At 42.7% G+C, this 26,276-nt stretch overlaps 2 protein-coding genes across 2 annotated transcripts in view; one reads left to right on the forward strand and one right to left on the reverse strand.

The window, feature by feature from the left end:
• mmp19 (matrix metallopeptidase 19) overlaps positions 1-26,276 on the forward strand; it is a 68,699-nt gene that overhangs the window by 26,441 nt on the left and 15,982 nt on the right. Inside the window, exons 4-7 of the mRNA XM_083790951.1 lie at positions 5,371-5,583; positions 8,674-8,919; positions 9,389-9,508; positions 10,301-10,465. Coding sequence (XP_083647077.1) covers positions 5,371-5,583; positions 8,674-8,919; positions 9,389-9,508; positions 10,301-10,465 — 744 coding nt within the window. The remainder of the gene's footprint in view (positions 1-5,370; positions 5,584-8,673; positions 8,920-9,388; positions 9,509-10,300; positions 10,466-26,276) is intronic.
• On the reverse strand, positions 20,398-23,549 carry LOC310876371 (uncharacterized protein; the record flags this gene model as incomplete). The annotated part of the gene is made up of 7 exons (XM_083789899.1): positions 20,398-20,579; positions 20,743-20,794; positions 21,589-21,701; positions 22,249-22,491; positions 22,584-22,770; positions 22,874-23,128; positions 23,256-23,549. The coding sequence occupies 7 exons, from the start codon at positions 23,547-23,549 to the stop codon at positions 20,398-20,400; spliced, it is 1,326 nt and encodes a 441-aa protein (XP_083646025.1).

Raw genomic sequence — 26,276 nt, forward strand, 5'->3', positions numbered from 1 at the left:
CGAGACATTCCTTCGCGACGTCCCGGTGTCCCGGTGAGATCTCCATACACTGCCGGTGATAAACTTCACTTTCTCTCTCCATCTCGTCATGTAAGGCCTATCTATACTTTCTCTACATGAACTTGCCTGTTGCATACTGATTGCTTATCAGTACTGCGGTCCCGAGACGTAAAAATTACTTTTTTTTTTCTTCTTTGTATTAGTTTGTTTTAAAACGGCATGTAGCTGTCGAACGGAGGCCGCCATCTTTGTTTATGCCGTAAATCGTCTTGCAGTGAAGTAAGTTCCTGTGCTGGAAACTGTCGTGAAATACTACGACAGTACCCAAAAAGAGCTTTAGGCAAGTTGCAAAAAGCCTGCCAAAGGGGATAAATACTCGGGACCTTAGACCCCACATTTATTTAAATGCTTTTGGTTTCTATCTTTCCTTATTACTACTATTTATTTTTTATCGATGATTGTCATTATTATTATTATTGCCACTATTCATTTTATTTTATTTTTGTTAATAAAACCACCAGAAAACGTTGAAACTATTTGCTCCAGAGCTATCCCCTGATAGCCTATATTATTTTTGCAGACTGAGTTCTGGTAGACGCTGAGCTCCATATTGTTCTGCTCCACCCTGTCTTTATTTTTATTTTTTGTGTGTGCGCTTGTGATGCTTGTGTGTGTGTGTGTGTGCGTTTGTGTGTGCGTGCGTCTGTCTCATGCTCTCCCGTGCGCTGCTCTTCCCACCATCAGCCCAGCTCATTACTGTTATTTTCCTGTAATGTATACTCATGTACACGTATTTGATGGACATCCCCTTATCTTTACTTCTGAAATTCATAAACTATGAAAGGTTTATATATCATACATGTGAACATTAGGAGCTTATTCCTCAAAATCAACCTTTTAAGGGCTTGGGTCGAGTATAATAAACCTAATGTAATCACTCTCTCGGAGACATGGCTGACTGACTCTATCCCAGACAATGCTGTCCAACTTAATGACTATGTGTTGTATAGAGCTGATAGAGGCACAAGAGGAGGTGGTGTAGCTACTTATGTTTCTTCTCACTTAGCCTCTGAGTTGGTTAACCCAAATGTGAACCCTGTGCATTTTGAATGCCTATTCATAAGAATACTTTTTCATGAAAATAAACACTTGGTGATAGGAAATATTTATAGACCTCCAAATGCTCCCGCCGAATCTATACAACACATTTTCTCCACTATTAATTCTATAGATCGGCTAAATGAAAACATTATTCTGGGGGACTTTAACCGAAATTGGCTTGAAAGGTCGTCATCCAAGGACCGTAATACTATCAACCCAAGGACCGTAATACTATCAACAGCAGTAATCTCACCCAACTCATTAGCGAACCTACCAGAGTCGATCCTGTTCATTTAACTAAATCTCTGCTAGATTGGATTCTTGTCTCTCATCCAGACAGAATTACAAAATCCGGGGTATTACCCGACTGCTTCAGTGACCATTCAATCATTTTTTGTGTGTGGAAGATCCAATTACCTCGTTTACCACCAAGATACATAAAAGTAAGACAGTTTAAAAATGTAAACGATGAACTTTTTACCCATGATTTACTCGACATTAACTGGAATCGCTTTCAATTAATACCTTCGGTTGAAGACGCCTGGAACTTCCTCTATACAGAAGTTAACAAAGTCATAGACAAACATGCCCCCTGGATTTCCATCAAGGTTAAAGGTAGACACTTACCCTGGATTAATGGTGAACTCATTCAACTGTTCAAACAGAGAGATAAGGCCTGGCTAAAATATAGATCATCAAATGATTCGTCTGACTGGAATACATATAAACATGTAAGGAACACATGTAAAACCAAAACTAGAAATGCCGAAGCAAATTTCTACAAGGACTGCCTAAATAATGATTTCAACAACCCCAAAAAATTCTGGAACAGAATTAACAACATATTTAACAAAACAAGTAAAAGTCCTAATCTCATTAAGATCAATGACGGGCTAACTGGCGATCCTTCCATAATAGCCAATGCTTTTAGTCACCACTTCTCCTCTGTTTGCAACTCCCAATCAGGCCCACCTTATTCTCATGCCCCCCCGAATAACCCCAGAGTTGGTAGCTCCTTCTCTTTTGCCAAAATCACTCCAACTGATGTCGAACTGGCAATCAGGGAGTTACGGTCAGGTGCTGCTGGTCCCGATGGGTTAGAGATCAAATTCCTGAAAATTGCACCTCACATTCTCTCTTTCCCACTCTCTGATTTATTTAATCTTTCTTTAGCAACATGTGAAATTCCTTCATTCTGGAAATGTGTCAGTATCACCCCCCTACATAAAGCTGGGGATCCTCACGATCTCAACAACTATAGACCAATTTCTATTATAAATAGCACAGTAAAGATATTTGAAAAGTTAATCTTTAATCAACTCTCCAAGTATGCCAATAATTTTCACATTTTATCTCCATTTCAATCTGGCTTCAGACCCAATTTTTCCACAACTACAACACTCCTAAAATTTACAAATGATACGTTCTCATCATTTGAAAACGGCATGCTCACAGGTGCTATATTTATCGACCTTACCAAGGCATTCGATCTTGTAGACCACTACCTACTCCTCGACAAATTACACTCCATTGGTCTCTCCCGAGAATCAGTCCTCTGGTTTAACTCATATCTCCATCTTAGACGTCAGTGTGTCTCGTATCAGGGGAACCGATCGGAATTTAGAATTATGGAGAAAGGCGTACCCCAGGGCTCTTCCTTGGGGCCTCTGCTTTTTTCCATTTTTATAAATGATCTGCCCACTATCTGTTCCGATTGCCAAATTCAATTATATGCCGATGACACAGTCATATATTCATCAAATTCTGACATTGCCCAAATCCAGCGTACATTACAGGCTGACTTTGATGCAGTTCAAAGATGGTTCCATCTTAACAAGCTGATATTAAATAAAAATAAATCTGTTAGCATGCTCTTTTCCACAGTACCAACTTCTTTGCCTCTAGCAATTACATTTGCTGACGGCTCACAGCTCGAAAAGGTTGTCGAATTTAAATATCTCGGCCTCTGGCTCGATCCTCAACTCACATTCAAGCCTCACATCACCTCTGTTATCCAGAAAGTAAATTTCAGCCTGAAAGTTCTCTATCGATCTATTAACTGTTTCACCCTTCAGATCAGAAAAAGAATCATCTCGCAACTAATTCTCCCTATCCTAGATTATGCTGACATTGTCTATCAAAATACCTCTGATACACACCTCTATCCCCTCAACGTAACATACAACAATCTCTGTAGATTTATACTGAGGTGTCCCTATATGACACACCATTGTACCATGTATGAGTCCCTCAACTGGCTAACACTAAAAGCTCGAAGACACTCTCACTGGCTATTATTTGTCTTTAAATGCATATACTTTAATTACCCGGAATATCTAAAACAATATCTACGTCCCTTCAGCTCACCATACAACCTGAGGCACACAGACCATCTTTACCTGATAGTCCCCACCAACATCAGAAAAGTAGTTGGTCGGCGTGCTTTTAAATTTAAAGCGCCTGTCGACTGGAACAATCTCCCCAGTTCCCTCAGATCCATTAACTCCTTCAATATTTTTAAAGTGTCTATCATTATTCATCTTCAAACACCATGCTCCTGTTTCTAACTGCCTCCGATTGTTCTGATTGTTCTCTCTTTCCCTACATCATGCGGCAAATTTACTATTTACTATTTACTATCTACTATTTACTATCTACTATTTACTATTTACTATCTACTATTTTCAAGTGTATGTTTGTACTTGGTCATGATGTAATGACAATGTTGTTAATATCTGTCATGATGCTCGGCCTATTGTTGTTCCGGTGTATGTTCATCATCTTGTAATTGTATCATTACTATATTGACTTATTGATACAATGTTGCGGGGAATAGGTGGGATGGGAGCGGCTAGTTTTGGGAGAGCTTTCTTTGTTGTTTGTTTTGTCCTTTGATGTATGAATGTACTTGTATTGTCTTGTATTGTATTTGCTGTATGTTGCTGGACCCCCTCGAAAACGAGATGATACATCTCAAGGGGATATCCTTTCTCAATAAAGGTTCATATATATATATATATATATTGTGGCTTTGTTTACAGACATTTTGGATGTGTTTACGATCATTTTGGATTTGCTTACAAACATTGTGGATTTGTTTACAAACATTATATGTTGTTTACAGAAATTGGTTTGTTTACACCATTTTGGGCCTGTTTACAAACATTTCAGATTAGTTTACAAACATTTTGTGTCTGTTTACAAACGTTGTTAATTAGTTTACAAATATTTTGCAATTGTTTACAGATATGTTGTGTTTGTTTATAAACATTGTGGATTTGTTTATGAATATTTTGTGTTTTGTTTGTTTACAGACATTTTGAAATATGTAATATACAAGGAATAAGGGAATGGTTATTGAACCATTGAGCAAGGCAGGTTCATTACTTGATAGATTTTTGTTGATTATGATATTGTTTATGGGATTGAATTATCAAGAATTATCAAGAATGCACTCAATCACACAATTAAAAAATAATGAAAAAAAAATACAGTATTTTCATGTCATCAACAAACACTATGGAAAAAATGGAAAACATTCTATGGGAATTTACCTCCCCTCGTGGTCTCCTGATAGATGTATTTTTTTCTCCCCATTGTAGTCATTATGCCAATTGATCCCTCTCATGTACACATTTGTGTTGTCACTCAGCTGTTGTATCCTACTGACTCACCTGCCAGTGACGAGCCTCCACCGGGAGGAGGTAGAGCCTTCTTCCTACTCCTCCCGCCCAACACTCCATTGATGGTGTCACTCAGGACATTCCACATTTGGGTTGCAGTGTAGTACAATGATAAGTATCCCATGTTTGTTCTAAATTTGGCCTCGTACTGTGTTACCAAATCATGGCCGCTCCCTCTAGTGTTGTGGCTGTCGCTCACTTTGGAGAAGTAGTTATACAAATGAGTGTATTGAGGACACTTCCCCTTGGACTATCTTAAATACCAATCCCATATTTACATAAGTCTATTACGCAAAGTATACATTTAATGCAATTGAAAATAAAAAAAGGCTAATCCAGGCTGATAAAAAAAGAGACTAGGGATCTAATTATGTATATTATGCATTTATTTTTTTGGTTTTGTTTGTTTGTTAGGTTCTTCACATTCTTATGTCTTGTTAATATGCAATAAAATGTAATAGGCATCAATGAGCTACAAGCTTCTGCCGATCAGGTTAAGAGAAAAAATATTCTTGTAATGTAAAAACTATAAGCAATGTGTTCGTTCATTCATTCGTTTGATTAACCCTGTGTTCCACCCTTAAAGGTCGTTGGCGCAAGAGGAGCCTGACCTATCGGATCTACAACTACACGACGGACATGAAGAAGGTGGAGGTCAAGATGGCCGTCCGCTCCGCCTTCAAGTACTGGAGTGACGTGACTCCTCTGAGCTTCAGGGAGGTGGAGTACGGACGGGCAGACATCAGGATGGCCTTCCACAGGAACGACGCCTCCTGCTCTGTGCCGTTCGATGGCAGGGGTGAGTGGTCACATTCTCACCTAATACTTCGGTAGACTCAATGCGTATGGGCGGAGAATTTGGGATTCTTGCATATTTAATTTGCTGCGGTTTGCCTTCACACTGTCATTCGCAGCAATTGGAAACGCAGCAGGGGGGACCTTTATCAATGTGTTCCATTCATAAACTAGCCTACACAGTTAAATCTATGGTGATAAAATTACACTCATAACGTGCATCGTGCCGTCTGGGACCCACTCTCTCTCTCTCTCTTTCTCTCTACGCACGCAACTCCCCAGTCCCCACACAGTGACAGTAGTAGCACTCCATGTTTACGGCACGCACAGACAGAATATTCTATAGGCTATAATAGGCTACACGGCAGTGTTTTTATGTGTTTTCTTAAGCAATTGATTAATGTACACGTCCTCATTTTGATCAGGGCTTCAGTCTCCTCATTCGACCACGTCTATCCACGGTAACGGGACATCTTTGCGCTGCGTAAAATAGCGTAAAATAGCTCCTCACCCACCAAATAATTTGATTCATTTCCTTTATTTACTGCGGATTGCATTCACACCTGCACCGAATCGTAATCAAGTGCGATTGGAAGCGAAGCGAAACCCCCGTTTTTGCTCGGAGTAAAATGCGGTTCTTTGATACGCATTAGGATTCGAATGAGCCTTCACACCTGCCAAACGAAGTGCACTTTCTGAAAATGTGCAGCAGGATTCGTTTTAATCGCAGCAAAGCTCTCTGGTGTGAATGTGACCTGAGATAGCATTTTATGTAGATATATCACTATATAGTATACAGTATAAGCATAGCTAATTACATATGTAGATATTCCACTGTTAGGTTCTTAGTTTATGTATGGTTCATGATAACTATTTGTATGTATGTATTAATGGATTAATTTAATTAATTTCAGGACGGGAACGCCTGTGTTTCAAGCATTATGTTATATTTAGCTATTTTTTTTTTAATCGTGAAAATGTGTGCAAATATTTGAATATACAGTATATTTTATTTCAGAGCAAACATTTTTAACTCAAATCTTTGCTTCTGGGGGTGTCCCTGGAACTACATATTTTCAGATGGGGGTCTGCAGCCAAATACAGATAATTAATGGGGGTCCTTGACATGAAAAAGGTTGAGCTCCTCTGACATAGAAACATAGGATTTTCAGATTTTTTTTTTTAGGATTTAGAAGACTTTTTTTTCTTTTTTGTATCGGCCTCAGGTCAGGGCTAAATACCTAAATTGAAAAATTGTGAGTGAGTGGTGATTCTGTCTCGTTTGACGGCAGGGGTGAGTGAGGGGTGTGGTGCTCTGTCCCGACCAAGGGTCAGTGAGTGAGTGAGTGAGTGAGTGAGTGATTTGACAGCAAATTCTGATTTAGTTTAGTCATAGTCGTGATTGGTCAGTCACGAGAGTCGGTACACTCCAGAGACTCTGGTCCAGTGTTTTGGCAGCAAATTTCTATTTTACTTTAGTCATAGTCTTTGGAATAAATCTTAGTTTTATTCATATTCACCTGGAATGTTTTAATGTTAGTCTAGTTAGTTAGTCTAGTTTCAGTCGACTAAATCTACAGTTGATTTAGTCGACTAAAATGTATTTTGGCAGGCCCTGATGCCGTCGTATTGTTTTTACACTTTGTTATGGACCTTCGTCTAGGGTGAAGGGACATGACATAGTTTGCGAGGAGACAGGGTTGAAAAGAACTTCAATTTATTTGTAGTAGCCCTTTTTGTTCAACAGCAGAGACAATGTTTACATTTCTTGTTCACAACTCTAATATTTTGGCTTCAAGGTGCAGGTTCTATTCTAACAAAACAAATCTAACTAAAAATCAAAAGCTTACCCCTATCTAAAGGCCCTAACAGAGTGTTAAACAAAAGACAATTCTATATCCCTAACTACCCTAAATAATCAAAAATACAGTAAGTTGGAAAAGAAAATTACCTACATGGTAGAGTAGGAACCGGGCTTCATATTTTAGCAACAACAAAATAATAAGTTACAGACTTACAAGAACAACACTGATATAAACAAAACATCTCTAAGGCAACTTACGGCAGAATGAACTAACAACTAACAAAAGAACAAACTAAACAATAAGGCAGGCACAAGGGCGGAGGGCTAGAGGGATGGAGTCTCTGCTGCAAACATGCTGTCGTCCCCTGGTGAAGTCAAGTTCAACTGAGCTTTTACAGAGCAACAGGAAGAGTGCCCAGCCAACAGGAAACTGGTGTTGTCGGGGAGAACCAATCAAGGACTGTATAAAGAGGACGGGAAGCGAAGACCGTAAGGGCGCCGCCATGATGCTCACATGGTGCTCCATGGAAGGAAAGAAACATGCGCAATGGGCTTTATGCAGCCAACACTTCCGTGTTCAGCTTCCTTGGTCTGCAACTGCGCATGTTTCTTTCCTTCCATGGAGCACCATGTGAGCAACATGGCGTCGCCCATACGGTCTTCGCTTCTTGTCCTCTTTAGACAGTCCTTGGAACCAATAAGGAAGAGAGGGGCAATCAGAGACCTGTCACTCACAGCCACCCATGTCTGTATGCATTCCCTTGAGTACTGTAGCCAACAGTCTCATGTTCTCAGCACCTCATTCACAAACAGAAGAAACACAACTTGTCACATGCCATAAAACACAATACATTTCCCAAACTTATAATTATTATCCTAATTTAATAATCACCATAAATAATAATTATACTTAACCAAATATCAAATAATCACAAGGGCCGTGGTCCGTAACACACTTGCTGAAAATAGCCGATCTACAATACATCGGCTATTGGACAAAAGATCTTACAAGCTCACAACACGTCGCGCTGCGACGCGTTGTGAGCTTGTAAGATCTTTTGTCCACTTCCTAACATTTTAGTCCCGTTTTTATTTGTTGACGAAATTGTCAGTGTATTTAGTCTTAGTTTTAGTCATCATAGCTTAGTTTTTATTTAGTTTTTATTTAGTTTTCGTCAGTGAAAAAAGGTAGTCGAAGATTTTTTTTCGAGTATTAGTCGATGAAAACAACACTGCTCTGGTCATCAGATGATTGGCTTATAGGAATGTGACCTGCACCCGTTGCTACAGGTCACGTCCTGGCCCACGCAGACCCTCCAGAATCGGGGGCGGTCCACTTCGACGACGATGAGTTCTGGACAGAGGGGACGTCCTACGGCAGCAACCTGCGCATCATCGCCGCCCACGAGATAGGCCACGCCCTGGGCTTAGGCCACTCCCAGTTCAGGAAGGCCCTGATGGCGCCCATCTACACCGGTTACCACGGCAACTTCAGACTCCACCCGGACGATGTGAGAGGCATCCAGGCCATATATGGTGTGTGTGGAGAAAAAAAAAAATCACATTCCTTGCTACAAACACACAAAGCTGTGCATAGGGGGGGAAAGTGGGTTCCCGCGGTCATGAAATTCCTGGAAATATTTTGAAAATAGGAAAACTGTTTTCCAGGCATTTCCTGGAATGGAATTATTAAATGTTTGAATATACATTGTTTTGGGCTATTGATTTTATTCATAAAAAAAAAAGAAAAAAAAACATTGAGCTTTGACCTCGCCCAATTATACTGTCACTGTCTCTTATCTCCGTGTTTTAACTTCTTTAGTTTTGTCGTATATTAACGTGCTACTTGATCACACTACTACAGCATCACACAAAAGCATAAAAAATAGCAGATCCACAAGCTCGATTTGAGCTAGTAGATCTGCCAATTTTTATCATTTTAATCCTGAAAGGTAACAGTTTTGGGACCTATGAGACGATTTGCTCTTCTCTTTGTATTGTCCAGGTAAACGTGCGGCCAGCCCTACAGTAAACACCCTCCCAGCTCCAACAGGAAGTGGTGCTGATGCTGAGAGGAACACCATCCCAGACCCCTGCAGTGCCAGACTGGACGCAGTGATGCTGGGTAAGATGATGACGCGCACACATCACATACAGACCATGGCGTTGTATATAAACCAGAGGGTAGACAGCCCCTGGGCCCTCCCTCACTATCAATTTCAATGGAAGTTGCTCATTGGCATTTTGAAGCACGTACCCGGAAGAAGGAGAAGGCTCTCTATACTGGTGTCTCGCCTGAACGCGCCTGAATCGATCCATGAACGAGTGCCCTGTGTTAAATGAACCACCTGCAGTGCCAGCTTTAGCCAGTAGGGTAGCGCAGCCACTCTGGGGGCCTTAGTTTACAAAAAAGTATCCGATCTGCAAGCTTGATACACGGCGCAAAGTGATGTGTTTTGTGCTCGTAGATCTGGTATAATTTTCCTTGTTTTTTAATTTGAATTTGAAGTAACAGGTTTGGACAGACATCTGTTTTTACTATAGTGACACCCCCCCCCATCTCTAAACCCCTGTGACTGTTTGACCTGGCTGTCACCCCCATCACTATGAATAGTAGTCAGCTGTAGGGTGAGGCTAAGGAACTGTCATGGGGACATTGTGCATTTATTTGTTTAACTGTATGTAATGTGTTTTCATTTTATTTATTATTATTATTATTATTGTATTTGCTTTATATTTATGGACAGGATGTTTCTTTGAAGATTTTATTTGCTGTTTGTGCTGCCATGTGGGTGTGGGGGGGAAAATATATGTGAATAATTGTATATGTATAATAATATGTAATTAATTGTAATAATTAATTGTAATAATGTATATATATGAATAAATCCCTGTGACTGTACGTGTGGCCGGTCAGGTCCGTGGAAGAAGACGTTTGCATTCAGCGGGGACTACGTGTGGACCGTCTCTGAACTGGGCTCCAACACACCCATCAGGATGGACACGCTGTGGAAAGGCCTGCCTGGACAACTCAATGCTGCCGTGTACAGCCAGAGAACTAACAAGACATACTTCTTTAAAGGTTAGTAAACGTGTGGACTCCCAGAGGACTAACAAAACATACTTATTTAAAGGTTAGTACACCAGAGGACTAACAAGACTTACGTCTGAAAAATTCTAAGTGTGAATTTAAGCACATGCTACTTGTGTCTGATTTGACTTCAGACATGCTAGTGTTAAAGGTTAGTACTAAACTATGTGTACTCCCAGAGAACTGACAAAAAATACTTATTTAAAGGTTAGTAGGGGAGACGGGGGTAATGTGAGACACTTTTTACATTTGCTCCCCTGTAGGCGAGCTAAAATGATATATCAGTCAAATTTACATATTTCCCATTCATTTGGGATGTTTCCTAAAAATGGAAATGATTAGAATGAATCCAAGACAAAGGGCAGTGAACATATGATTGTTTTTAAAAAAGTGGTCAGGTGTCTCACTTTACCCCAGGGCTGGGGTAAAGTGAGACAGACCATCAAAATCAATGGGGTAAAGTGAACCACTTATTCTTTTCACTTTAAAACTACCATAAAAACACTTGTTTTAACAGTTAGAACACTGACAGCTAGCTTGACAACCACACATTCCAAAACTAATGTCAGACTAGTAACAGAATCATGGGAATTGGTCATTAACCACATTTTCTTTCTAAACACTTGAAAGTAAGTCTGAACAGAATCAAAGACAACATTCTGTAATTCAAAATGTTTTAATTAACATTCAAATGATTAGAACACAACACACACGCACACACTTCACATCTCTACAAAAAGCAACACTTGCTAAAAGAGATAAACGTTTCTCTCGGTCGAAGTTTCCCCCCATTTAACCCATTAAGACCGGGAATGTATCTGTGTCACTTTAGCATAGTAGACAGCAATTGGGTTCGGAACACTTGACCCTTAGAGCAGGCTAGTAGGGGCTCAGCACCATCAGAACCAGCTAGAACAGCTACAGCTACAACTAGGCCTACTCTACATTCCAGCCCTGAAGGTTACAGTTTGTAAATACATCAACGATGTGATTATAATCCATTTATAATGGATGAAGCCTTGGCCTGGAAGAGAGGTTATCAGGTGGTCTCCAAACGTCTTACAACTACACTCTCCAGTTGGCGGGTCAGCAGTGATTTGGCCAAGTCACTGCCCCTCTCCTCCAGGCCCCCAGCTATAGACAAATCTGTGGAGGGGCGCCCCGGGCACAGCCATCACCGAGGTGAAACCAGCTATAGCATTGGCCACACCCGGCCAACAGGGAACGCAGTGACCTGCTGGCCAGGTGCAGCAAACCAGTGCTGACCACACCCCAGCGACCAGCTCGCCCAGGGAACCCCCCGAAGATCCGCCCACTGTCCTTTCTGTCATGCCTGAACCAACAGGAGGCTCCCTCGGCCTTGTGTGTTCTTGGGGGACTGCAGGCACTGAGGTCTCTAGGACTATGGTTTGCCTCATGCCTAGGGTTCTCCTACATCTCACCAGACTGTTCGTCTGTGCAGTGTGCATGTGTCCATCCTTGTCCAGTGTCCACACTTAGCCTTACTCTGGTGTATTTGAGTCAAAGAAGCCTTCTCTGAGTCGGTGTCACTTGTTGTTGTCGTTGAATCTGTCCTATCGAGTCTCCCTTCCTCCCCTCCTCTCGGGAGACTCTGGGGTATTGCTTATTTGTACGTTCTGTAGCTTGCTTGGTGCCCTCTTGCGAGTGCTGCGACAGGGGTTGCTGGCCCCTGTTACCCCGCCAGTCTTTCCTCGGTTGCCATCCAGACTTTCCTGGAAGTCACTGGTTTCTAAAGGTGAGGATTTGCTCTCTCTGTGTGGTTCCTCCACGCTGTTTAGGTTGTGGCAGCTTCTTCGCCACATCACATTTCAGAACATGTGCCACATCGTTTTCCTTTATAGCAAATGTGGGTCTCTCCCATGCTTTCGTGTTTCCCAGGATTCTTCTGATAATTTGTGCAATTGTGCATATATTTCTGGTGAATTATCTTCTTTTCTGCCTTGCTCTCAGCGGCTGCCTTCTCCATCTCTACAAGGGCGGTTCCACCCCAGGTTGTCTTTCTGGTGTATCTTGGCATTTTCTACAATGTTTATGACATAGAAAATAAAACATATGCAATGTAATATTAGATTAAAATATGTTTAAAACTGAACTTAACTTGTGCCTCATGGTGGGGTATTGTGAGACAGTGTCTCGCTTTACCCCAGAGCATTTGTCTCACTTTACCCCACACCCACATTTTGGTAAACAGGACCTCTTTTAGCAATTCAGGCTAATCTTCAGCTAGCAGCAATCTCATGGATGTATATGATGGTAGTTCATCAACGTGTATGATTTAAGTTTTTCTACCTGAATTAATTTGCTTTGACACAACAGCTGATTATGTTGACGACAAGAAAATTAACTTTTACATGCAAAAAACATATTTTTGTGAAAAAAACATGCTTACCACAGCACAATAAGGTCCTCTCCTCCATGGCAGGTAGGAAATGGGAGGGGTTTCAACATATAATGGTCACATGACACAAATGTATTGTGGTCATGTGATACAGGGGGTGTCTCACATTACCCAGTGTCTCACATTACCCCCGTCTCCCCTACTATACTATGTCTACTCCCAGAGCAGGGTTTCTCAAAGTGGGTGCCGTGACAAGTCCAGGGGTGACTCAGAAGAATACTTTGATAACATTTGGAATTCATCAATATCACTTCAGTTGAACTACTCTCTAAACTTTGTGGAATGGACCAGAGTTAAACTGTAGGCCTACTGCACTTGGTGTGAGCTTTTTCAGCCTACAGTAACACCAAGGGTGCCTTTTTTTTTTACTATTTTAAAATAGTTAAACTATAGCCAATCTACATTGGGTTCACAACAACAATGAACCTTACAAGACAATCACCCATAAAAAAACCAAACAAAAAGAAACAACAACAGCACTACTCTTCAGCTTTGTTATGCACCTTCGTCTAGGGTGAAGGAATACAACATAATATGAGAGGAGACATGGTTGAAAAATAACTTTAGTTTATTGTTGTAGCTCTTTTTTTTCGTTAGCAGTGACAAAGTTTACATTTCCTTGTTCTTTGGTTCACAACTGTATAGTATTGGCTTCAAGGTGCAGGTTCTATTCTAAGGAAAACGGCTCTAACTAGAAATAAAAAGTTTGCCCCTAACTAAAGGCCCTAACAGAGAGTTAAACAAAAATACAATTCTAAATCCCTAACTAACCCCTACATGGTGGAGTAGGAACCGGGCTTCATATAAACAAATAATAGTTTACAGACTTATAGGAATAACAATTATGAACTGAGGCTTTTAAGTTAAATGACTACACAGGGCTGAAGGCTTTAACTTAAAGTGGCTGTAAAGCAAAATAAAAAAGATGATCAATTTGTATTCCCAGTTTGTCACGCCACAGAGTAATGTGTTATTAACCAACAGACCATATTTGAATGATGAAAAAAATCGCTTCGTTTCAGGAATGATGTTTAAAAATGGATGAAATACAATGCAATATTTTCTGGCCTCTCTGGCAAGGACTGTAGGGGCGTGTCCATTGTACAGTTCGCGGGAAATATCTCTCCCCGTTTCGTCCAAACGTTATGTCGACAAGCTTTCCTCATGGACTGTACTCGTTTCAATGAAGTTGCTCACTGGTCGCTAGTGTGCCACGTGTGTGTGTTGACAGAGTGTGTGTGTGTGTGTGTGTGTGTGTGCGCGCGCGCGTGTCTAAGCCACGCCCATTCGCGGAAGACAACAAGCTAAGTTCTCGTGTCGCCCGGTCTTTTGGAAAACATAAACATGTATGCACCAAATAGTTCCATCGGCAATGTACAGCCATAGCCATACATGTTTGAGCCACCAGAACCAGAGGAACCAGATGAAGAGGAACCAGCTCAAACTCAACCTCAAGGAGAATGGTGTGTTATTTTCCCCCATACTCCAGTCTACTCTATTATTCTACCACTGTCTGAACAACGAATTGAACAACAAGCACTGGTCCGGAGTGCATACCATTAGCATACCTTATGCTATTTATAGTAGCACTAGCACTAGCAGTAGAACAAAAAACATTGTCATTTTACCAGTTCATTCTTTTTGTATAAATCAAACTGGCCAGCCATCATGTTTTTAGTTCTGTTGCCTAGCCTAGCAGAAAATATTGCTACAAAATATCATGCTCTGAACTGTAACTTTATTGTAAACTGTATGACTCAAGTTGTAACACTCGCCCTTTTGTTTAGAAAGGAAAACTATTAACTAAAGGAAAAAGACGGGATCGGCAGGTTTTTAGTTCAATGAAACTCACATATTTAATAACCAAATGAATCAATCAGGTAAGACAATACACTTGCTTCTGACCCTATACCAAAATAATAAACATACAAACAAACCAACACTCAATTCCCCAATCCCCTTTCAACCCAACAAAGTCCCAACGTCAGTTGTAAACAACAAACAAAACAAGTTCGTCACGCGAGGCAAGCGCTCTGAATCAACAACGGTCCCGCGACCGTCCTCTCAGTATGCTCCCACAGTATAGTTCCACAGATCCACATGAAGCGCACGGTAATCCTTTAGAAATCCAACAGAACACGGATTTATATCACCCGCGATGCTCCTCGTTGACCGGCAGTTCATTCCTGGATCCAGCGCAGACGACACGGTCTCCCCAGCACTCCAACACGGCCGCTTACTCCGTGCTCGGCTGAGCTCGACAGTTTGTTTGTTTAGGCTGCAGGTTGCTAGTAGTTAGTTATTGTAACTTTAACACTAAAGACAGACCCTGGCGCCTCTGAGATCTCCTCCTCACACCCGTTCACACTCGTACACAGGTCTCCCACTTCCTGCACCACACCCTCTATTTGTCAAGTGGCGTGTGGCAGCAATCACTGTCACGCTAATCAGGCCCATTACCTCCCACATGAATTGGAAGTGCACATATCACAGGGTTTCGCATGTATTCATATCACACGTATACAATCACACACATTGGAAAAAGCAGATAATAATAATATAATGTGCATTTTGTCACAGTCCCCCCCCCCCCAACTGGAAGCTGATTCTCCAAGTCCTCCCAAAGGAGGGGTTGAGGTTGACCACATTAAAACATTTCTACTTTCTGGTCCCTTCCAATTCAAAAGGTATAACTAAAGGCCCTATCTGCCTCGTCATCTAGCTGAACCTGACCACTTCGGGGGCACTAGCTTTGACGAGCATGCTTCAAAAGGTTTTGAGAGTGGATGTGCTCTCGGCCCGACCAAAGCGTCTGGCTGGGACTGCGCACGTCTCTGCCAGGCTCTAACATATTTGGCTTCTCTGGCCTGGGAGACACCCCCCCTCCCCCACCTTCGTCCAACTTTTTTGACCATGGCCCACTCGTTGTTGTAGCCAATGGTGACCAGCAGCATGGCGCTTCCTTCTCCACCTCTCGAGATCGGCCCCGTCGGGTCGACCCTAAGACCTTGCCCTGCCCGGTCTCCCTGAGTAGACTGTAACATCACGGACGGCTTACAGTTACCTGGCCTGCCCTGCTGACAAACGTGGCACCTCGTAACGTACTCCCACACGTCTCTGCGGACTGACGACCACCAGGCCACCTCGAGGATCCCAAGGAGAGTCTTTAGTCTACCTGGATGACCCCTCGTCCGGCGGTCGTGGAAGTGTTCCAGGAAACAGCGGATCAGGCTTTCTGGCACCACCACCTGAAGCTTCCGGCCAGAGTCTCTGGTCGGCCGCCTCCGATATAGGATTCCCTGGACCTCCTCATACCCACCGCGACGGGTTCGTGGGTCGGACTGGACTAGACCTCCCAGTAGACATCCGAGCTTAGGATCTGCATGCTGAGCCTCGTTTAGGCCACGCAGAGTTACCTCTGCCGGCCACTTCTGGGACAGGTATTCCACCTCAGGTGGGTCACCTTGGCCCCGCGGCCCTAGGGTGGCACCACCACCTACTCTCGATGGTGGCAACTTCCCGTTGACATGCTGCACCAGTTTGACACACGTGGGTGCGACCCGAGCTCCTCTCCCTGGCACGTTCTTGGGCCCCTTGTCCCTACATTGCGATTCAGCCTTCTTGGTGCTGGAGGGTAGGCCATTGGAGGCCTGACAACAGGGAGTAGGCCTGCTGAGGGTCCGACCGTGAGGGTTAGGTAGAGTATCGGTACCGGCCCTTTTTATTTCCGACACCTTCCCGTTCCATCTCTCATCTACCCTCATGAAACACTTTTTCTGTGACTGTTCAATAGAGCTGTCGATGAGAGTTTCCATCTCCCTCATTCTGTGATCTACGTACCCCCTTAGGCTCTCTTCCCTGTTTGCAATACTCTCCATTGCTTTTTCAAACTGCCCCTGTCTGTACTGCACCAGATCTTCGAGGGTTTGCAGCTTGCTCTTAATCAAGGCCAACTCAACTGTAATGTTAATGCCCTCACATCGCTCCATTTTTTTTTTACAGTGTATAATAGTTGTATGGTCTTAGCCGTTTTTTTACAGTGTATTTTTTTTGTACCTTTTTAACAACAATCATCAAATGGTGGTTTCACTAATTAAACTTACACCTGCAATCCCCGTATGGGCCACCACCGGTAACAATCGGCCTTTTGTTTAGAAAGGAAAACTATTAACTAAAGGAAAAAGACGGGATCGGCAGGTTTTTAGCTCAATGAAACTCACATATTTAATAACCAAATGAATCAATCAGGTAAGACAATACACTTGCTTCTGACCCTATACCAAAATAATAAACATACAAACAAACCAACACTCAATTCCCCAATCCCCTTTCAACCCAACAAAGTCCCAACGTCAGTTGTAAACAACAAACAAAACAAGTTCGTCACGCGAGGCAAGCGCTCTGAATCAACAACGGTCCCGCGACCGTCCTCTCAGTATGCTCCCACAGTATAGTTCCACAGATCCACATGAAGCGCACGGTAATCCTTTAGAAATCCAACAGAACACGGATTTATATCACCCGCGATGCTCCTCGTTGACCGGCAGTTCATTCCTGGATCCAGCGCAGACGACACGGTCTCCCCAGCACTCCAACACGGCCGCTTACTCCGTGCTCGGCTGAGCTCGACAGTTTGTTTGTTTAGGCTGCAGGTTGCTAGTAGTTAGTTATTGTAACTTTAACACTAAAGACAGACCCTGGCGCCTCTGAGATCTCCTCCTCACACCCGTTCACACTCGTACACAGGTCTCCCACTTCCTGCACCACACCCTCTATTTGTCAAGTGGCGTGTGGCAGCAATCACTGTCACGCTAATCAGGCCCATTACCTCCCACATGAATTGGAAGTGCACATATCACAGGGTTTCGCATGTATTCATATCACACGTATACAATCACACACATTGGAAAAAGCAGATAATAATAATATAATGTGCATTTTGTCACAAAGTTAGTTCAATGGTTGACAAAATATATAATCCAATTGAAGGTCAATCCACACCAATGCAACTGCCATTTGGAGATAATGGTAGCAAGTAGTTGCATCATGGAGTTGCATCGGAGTGGACTGGCCTTTGGGTAGCATGATGACAGCTAGATTTCATTTCATTTTTTTCATTGTTTGTAATAGTATACCGACATGATGCTAAGTTATTGATTTACCTGGGATAGTAGGTTATTGAGGCACTAGTGTCTCTCTGCTGTCTATGTACGGTATAGTGGAGATGAGGGTCTGCTAAATGCATACATTGTAAATTGTACACATCACTGTGAATTGTAATCGTACAGGTGAATCTGTGGGAAATGCAGATCAATGACCGATGTGAATCACAATATCTGCTGCAAGAGTATTAATGTGGTATGTAAAGAAACATCTTCAACAATGCAACAATGATCACCACAGAACCAGTAAAGTACTAAAATATCTCATTCTCCAACAGCTTCAGAATATGTTTAGCGAGCTTCCAGAGGACCTGGAGTGCATGACTCTCCATCCAGGACTAGAACCTGTCTGCCTGAACCCCTGGTCCCTGCAGAATGCCCTCAGACAATATGAGGCAGAGCATGGAAGACTGAGGACGAAGAAGAGAGCTGAGTATGTTAGACCATCAAATATTTATTTGGAATGTATATAGATTACTTTTATCAAATGGCACACATGCCCTTCAAAAACTGGTAAGATGTAGGACAAGAAAAATATGTTATATAATCATTATACAAAACAAACTATGGTCACTTAGCTGTATGGTCATAGGCATTCAATGTTATTGAAATGTTATTTCAAGAACCTCCATTTGTATATGCATTAGGCCACAGACCCATTTGATTCAATATGTATCTCTGGGACACCGATCAAGATGACAATTGTCAAGTGTTTTGTCCACAAATGTGCAAAGTACTTGTCTGACCAGTAGGTTCAATGTTATACTTTGTTACATCTTGTGTACCAGGTACATAAGAGTAAAACTTATTTGTTTGGCTTCCTTACAGACTGCAGCAGCATATAGATAGCATAACATTCAAACAACAAAACACAGCAAACAAAGGGATAGAATATTGAGTGCAAGAGCATTCAAAGAGTACAAATAAAATAAGTACATGTTTTCCCTGTAGTTGCAAAAGTTAGGTAAACTTTGTGAACAGCTTCACAGTAGGTTATGTATGTTCCAGTATACTGTATGCAATTCAAAGACATTGCAGTATTTTCTTCCAAACCAATTTGGTGTTATTATAAGGCACTTTGGGGTGATCCGTTTAGCAGGCTGACTACACTGACTAAACTGATCAACGCAATCATTGAAGCAGATTGTGATCCTGGAACCAGTATAGTATATAGATGACAGAAGACTCACTCATCAGAGACCAGTAAATGAAGACTAAGGTTGGTGATCAAATGGCATCACAGCAGTGTGCTTGACAACCAAGGAAGCTTTGAGAAGGAAGCAAAGTGGTCACGTGACTGGGCTGCGCCATGACACTTTCATGGGAGCCAAACTACCCGGTGGTTTGGCTCTAATGGTATGGTATCTAAAGAGCACAAAGTACCTTTCTGAACGTACCAAGTATCGCAAGACTTCCCACCGTTTCCTGTCTGTCAGCCAAATCTCGCGATACTTCGGAGCCAGAAACGATACCTGCTGCATGCTGTTTAGATCCTCAGATAAAATTATATACTGTGCACATCGAAAACAACCTGTGATATGTCTTGTTTTATATTCCTGAACCGGTTATATGACAACGGTCTCAATCGTTCATAAATAATGTTTGTTATGAGCTGGTCCAGCCGGCTCCATTCACTGCCATGCATTCATTGCACTGCTGGTGTGAGTTTGGCTCCCATGAAAGTGTCCATGAAAGTGTCATGGCGCAGCCCAGTCACGTGACCACTTATCTTCCTTCTCAAAGCTTCCTTGTTGACAACCCGGAAGAAGAGAAATGGAACTGGCATTAGCAGGTGTCATTTTGAAGTTGGCGCCATGCAGTGAGTCTCCACTGCATTCACCACCTGGCTGTAACTCAACTGAGAAACACAAAACAGAGCTAACAGCACCACCCTCAGGCAGGGAAAGAAAACAGCACACAAGTAATTTTATTAATGCTCTCATTACAGGCGTGCTCGCTACCTGGCCTTACAGGTCTTTCGTGTCATGGTGCTGGGGATGCCTGGGAGCAGGGAACCGGAGAATCTTGCCGTCCTGTATTGTGCACCGGATACACGATGAATACCCAGATGAGGATGGCGAATACACTGGATTTAGGCCTTCCATTTAATTGGCATGAATATAAGACGTTTTTCTCCAATGGAAATATCCTAAAACAATATTTTTGAGAACTATACGGTTCTAAATCCTGAGAGTTTTTTGTTTTAAAAAAAGTATGTTGCTGTTTGTGTGTATATATATATATATAACATTACAGATTGTTGGAGCCAAAATGCTTTGTTTATTTTGTATTTATTTGAATTCATGATCAAATGTGTCCTTCCCAAATTAAGACGTCATGTCTTAATTTGGCTCTGGGTGGATGAAGCGGGACACATGTGCAGCAACTGCAGCAGTCTTCTCTGGATGCTCGTACTGTGAGCACAGGAATCCAGGGACAGGCACCTCTTCCAGCTCAGCCACAAAATGTGCAGGGTTAGGGAACACCTCGTCAAAGAGGAGGTCTGTAAGCTCTGTCACATATTCTAAAATATACAAGAGCACATTACAGTAGTTTGAGTAATTCATACGGTGCATGTACGTAACTGACCTGTAGTATAGTTGGTCTTTAACCCTGTTGACAACGTGGTCCCCTTTCTTGGCCTTGGGAAACGTTATTTTGTGCTGCGGAACTCCTGACGCAGTTACCGCTTGGAGACGCCCAGCATTTTCGTTGAAATGCAATGCAGCGAGGTAAAGCCTGAAATGAGAAGAATGGGATGATATCATGAACCCAAGATAGTTTTTAGATGGCTAGAAGATCACATTTTACATTGTTCAAGTGGCTGGCTTTTTTCCCCACTTCTTTTTTATTTATTTTTATTTATATATTTTTTGTCCCACGATTTTGTAACCCATTTTTCACCCCTGTGTCAATCATCTTGTGATGTGATCCTGGGCTCTACACACCCTCCGCCAACCTAGGGAGAGAAACGGACTTAACTCATGCTTCCTTCATGCTTGAGTGTCCAAGTTGCTCCTTTACACCTGACAGGGGGGAGTTTCCCTGGTTGGACGTAGCGCGTGGAAGGAACACGTTATTCCAACCAGTTCCTTTCCCCTCCATCAGGCAGTTTAGAGACCAGGATTACTGCATGTTTTTGTGAGGGTACCTACCCTAGGGGACACGGGGAGAACATGCAAACTCCACACAGAAAGGCCCTTTCGCCAACCCCGCCTTCGGGTATGGGCACTGATGACGCAGAGGAGGAAACACGCCGCCAGCACCCACAGCGCCCCGAGCGGGAATTGAACCCAGGACCTTCTAGCTGTGAGGCGACAGCACTACCAACTGTGCCACCGTGCCCCTGCCCCCCCCTTCTTTTTTAAACACTGGCAACCAGCACATAGGCAGCAGATGCACAATATTTCCAAATTAAATGGCACTATAATAATAAATAACACTTGATTAGAACATGATTACTATATCATTTACCTGCAAAGCATTCCCAAGTACGAAAAGGCGACATTTTTCGGGGCAAATCTCAAAATGACGCTATGGTAGCTCTCCAAGGCAGATGTCTGGTAGAGAGGGCTCAGCTTCTTCACGTCTCCCAGAATGCGCTTATTAGTCAATGCCGTCTCCAGCTTGCGAATGGCCGTTGATCCTAAAGGGGGAAAGAGTATACTATTATAAAATACATTCAGTCAGTGGATTACATCTTGAGCAGTGTTGATTTCGTCGACTAAAGCTATGACAAAAAATGTTTGTCGACAACCTATTTTCAATGATGAAAACTAAGCTATGATGACTAAAACGAAGATTAAATGTATTAATGTACAATTTCGTCGACAAAAACTAGACTAAAGGTATCCAGTATACATAAATTACGTCATGTTACACTTGGTTGCATGCTGATAATAGCAGCTCTACAATCTCATGTGTTGCGCTGCATTGTGACTTTGTGAGCTTGTAGATCGGCTATTTTCAGCAAGTGAAAAATGAGGAGACTGCCAAAATACATTTTAGTCAACCAAATCAACTGTAGATTTTGTCGATTAAAATCTTATATTTAGTTGATTAAAGCTAAATGGAATTTTATTCGAAAGACTGACAAAAAAAAAGAAAATTGCTGCCAAAATCAACACTGATCTTGAGAGTTTTGTTACAACAGCATTCTAATGACAAAAGGTTACTATTGAATAGTGGCATACCAGGCTTCAGCCACTTGTTCTTGTCAGTGGAGGGGGGATGGAGGCACTTGGGGAAGTGTGGATTGTCATGGACATGAACATTGGTGATGTGGTTGATCACAGATGTCCACTTTGCCACCGTTTCCTCTCCACTGGAAGAACCAGATGCTGACCAGTAGAGATGATTTTTGACGCTGTTCTTCCACAGCTTGACCTTAGCGCATTCTTTCAACTTTGCCATGGCAACCAGCTTCTTGGTGAAAGCTGTTTAAAAACATATAAAATATATTTTATTGGATGGTACGTGTAGCGGTGCTACAAATGATCAATAAACACTATTTTCCATAATATCCTACCTTTGCATAAATGCCACACATCGTAATAGTGCGTAATAGTGGGTTTTTCCTCCCTCATATATTTTTGGACCTGGTTGTGTCGGTCTGTCACCAGGTAATCCACCTTCACGCCAGCTTTGGAAAGGTACTTTAGACTCCTGATCAGCCCTTCTTTCTCCATATGGACACTGCTCTTGACTTCATTGCTCTGTGTATCATAAACACACACATGAATACCAGATCTGCCTCATTGGTGAAGTTCTGCGCTATTGCTATACTGAGCACATTTTCTAGTTTTACAAACAATTTACCTGTACCAGCTGGATATCAACTATCTTGTTGGTGTCGAGGTCCATCATGGAGTAAGAGCCGTACTTTGCACAGTGGCCTGGGCTGTCCGCTCGCATGTCTCCACCAAGAGATACTTTTTGGTTCCGTTTAAGACCCTCCAGCAAGCCCGCCTGGTGTAGCCGCCATTTATGCAGCACAGAAGCCTGGATGTACTGGTGAAGGTGATTACGGTGCGACATCCTGCTGAACGTTCTGACGTTCATTGCATTGAGCACCTGCAATGAAAAATATGAAAGCTCCTCTGTAACAGTGTTCATACCACATCCCTCTGTAGCAGAGTGGGATGCACTGAAAAATGAAAACACAAAGCTGCGGGAGAAGACTCCATTATTTCTTACCAACCTTGTTAGTCTGGATGAAAGAAGAGCCCGTGAAGTACACAGCAGCCGAGAGCTGCAGATTCCCTGCTGGTGTGCTGCGCAACAGTGGCTGACTGTTCCACTTCCGGCTGAATTCACAAAACTCATGGCTGCAGGTCTGCGTCTGTGATATATTGGGTTTAGCTGACATTCCAATAACTGACAATGCAGCCAGGCCCTTAGAGGGCAGCAACGGACCATCTTGGGGCTGTGGGTTACAGTTCACTACTAGTGGGTTACCTGGATGTGCTTGCTTTGTTATGATGATGCGATCCATGATACTTGTTGTTGTGACATTCTAAGTCTAAAGTAAAGTACCGTTATCAAACAACTGAGTCATTCTTTCAGACACGATATAACAGCGTCACACTAAGGAAAGTTCCTTTTACAAATGTGCGCACCTTGCAGACACTAGAGCATGTGGGGCAAATACGGAAAAGGTCCAGCAGGCAATCCTCATACACCAAGTACTTCACTGTGTGCTGTGGCTGTGTTGGCTCTCTGTTGACAAATACAAATACTTATTACAAAGTGTATACTTTTCTAGAATAAGGAAGGCACTGGAGCAATAAAGGCTTTAATATTTACAATGTAAAGGCAAATAGCATTACAACTTTCAATGTCAATACATCTTCATCAGGTCAGGATGTATTGACATTGAAGTGTCGCAGAGTTTGTTCCAGTGCCTTCCTTCTACACATACCAGTCCCACTCCTGAGATGCACCGGACTAGCCAGAATTTGGCTTGAGGCGGGGTGGAACCCCTTTGTTCTTGTATAATCTCTCATATTGCTATCGAAATGGCTTTCTCTTGTCAGCATAACTGCATGAAATCAAATAATGAGGAATATATTATCATACATATGTACTATTTTATATTTTTTGTAAAAAAAAATCTGCCTAACGATGATGTCACTGATGGACAGGTTTCTGAACTGCCCACAGCCCTCCTATGAGACGGTGAGACAAATTGTGCCATTTATCATGATTTTTAGTGAGGACCGATTATATGAAGATAGGTTGAAAAGTGGTGTAGTTGTCCTTTAATGTGAGCTAGTAGAGCTGTTATTTTTGTCTAAATGTGTGTGTGGGGGGGGGGGGGGGGGAGTGGACCAAAATACAGAGCCCAAACAAACGGTCAAAAATATAAAAAAAGAAAATCACACCCGTCTGAAGTAAGTGGTGCAACTCCGGCTTGCGTCCGAAACGGTCGAGAAATGACAGTTACCGTGTGGGGGTCCCCGGAACATCCAGAACCCCAGGAACACGCCCAGCTGGCCGGGCCGGTGCCTGTGACCCGCCCCACTTCTGAAACGGTTGAGAAATGACAGAGTTACCATGTGGGGGTCCCCAGGGGGTCCCTCTACTGTACTGTACTGTAACACCTGAAATCATCATATAGGCCTATGTGTTAGGCTGCACAACAGTGACACTAACCAAAGGAATCAGACAATGAACCAAATGCTCTCTAAGCCAATAAGCTTTATTCCAACACAGTTAACAGTTGTTCAGAACGTTCATTAGAACAGAAACCATGTGTGCCGGGCTTTCAAACGAACAGCCTCCTTCACTGGTCCATTTAAAATGAACAGCCTCGTTCGGGGTTAGAGGAGCACTTGCTTTACGTTACCTCAACGTGGCAGGCTTGATAGGCTCACAAAACCGCCAGGCCTCAAATGAGTGTGGCTATGGTAACAACTTAGGATCACTCAATGTTGAAAATGAATGGTATTCCCCTAGCTGTGATTAAGGTGCATGGATGGCTCCAAGTCCTCCAGGTCTAAATGACTCGCTAACTCCGTGGTTTATACACACGTAGCACTGCCCACAGGCACAATTAATATAATGGCGCACACACACACACCCACAGCTAATGATACATCCATATACCGTCATGTTGGAAGTTGTTTGTGGCCCTTCTGCGGGCGAGGAAAGAATGTTTGCCATTTACTGGTGAAAGCGTGAAACAGTAATAAACGGTGTTAGGCGGCACCATCATATCTGACCTGAACAATATGTCTGAGGTTCAGGCTTGTCTCATAGAAACTACCCCCGGGCGGCCGGGCGGGGAGTCGGACTCCGTCACAGCCACAAAGTGAAAAGAAGTGGGTCAGATACAATATACATGCCCATGCAGCGCTGGTCGATTACTTGACTCAATTGAGCCCCCTGGTGGTAAGAAACCAGTAGTGTCTCTCATTGTGACTAATAGTAATGGGAGCCACCTGGGAGTCCGAGTCATTTTAATTATTAAGTTACATTAATGACATTAATTATTAAGTAATTTCAAACATACATTTTAAACAATTTTCGGTGCAGCTTTTAAAGTGCTCTGGCAAGAACTCGAGTTCTTCTTGGCCACCATTTTCTAACTCAATAAAAGAAAATGCCTTTTTTTTGTTTTTGTCCCCCCTCAGGGAAGTGCATCTCTGACCCAAAAAGTGAATCATCTCTTTCTGGACAAGTTTCTCTCTCACTCTCTCTCACAGACATTGGGGGACATCTTGGTTCTTCAGTATCTGATTTTATCACACTGGTCCAGCAGCTCGAAAGCCTCCTCGCTGAAGTCATTGTACCTCAGGCTGGGGAGAACGGGGACAGAAAGGCAGTTACAGTCAAGACACTGGTTGCTGTTGCTGTAGCCTGGGCAGAATTCATTTTGGGGTCATGTTACGTGTTACGTCATGTTGTAGTCATTGTTTTGTAGTGTCATCGGGATGATATCGTTACGTCATGTTGTAGTCATTGTTTTGTAGTCATCAGGATGATATCATTACGTCATGTTGTAACATGACATAATCATGCCTACCCCTAACCTTAACGGCACGCAGAAGCCACGGGTGAGTCTTAACCGGCCTTGTATGGCGTACTAACGACATACGTGTAACGGGACGTGAGTCCGGCAGAACAGTGTAGGGGCGGCGATGGCTCAGGGGTAGAGTGGCTGGATGGTAACCGAAAGGTTGCCAGTTCGAACCCGGGCTCCCACAGAGTTGCTGTCGAA

Source organism: Protomyctophum parallelum (genome assembly GCF_964188405.1).
Source record: "Protomyctophum parallelum genome assembly, chromosome: 19".
NCBI classification, from domain to species: Eukaryota; Metazoa; Chordata; class Actinopteri; order Myctophiformes; family Myctophidae; genus Protomyctophum; species Protomyctophum parallelum.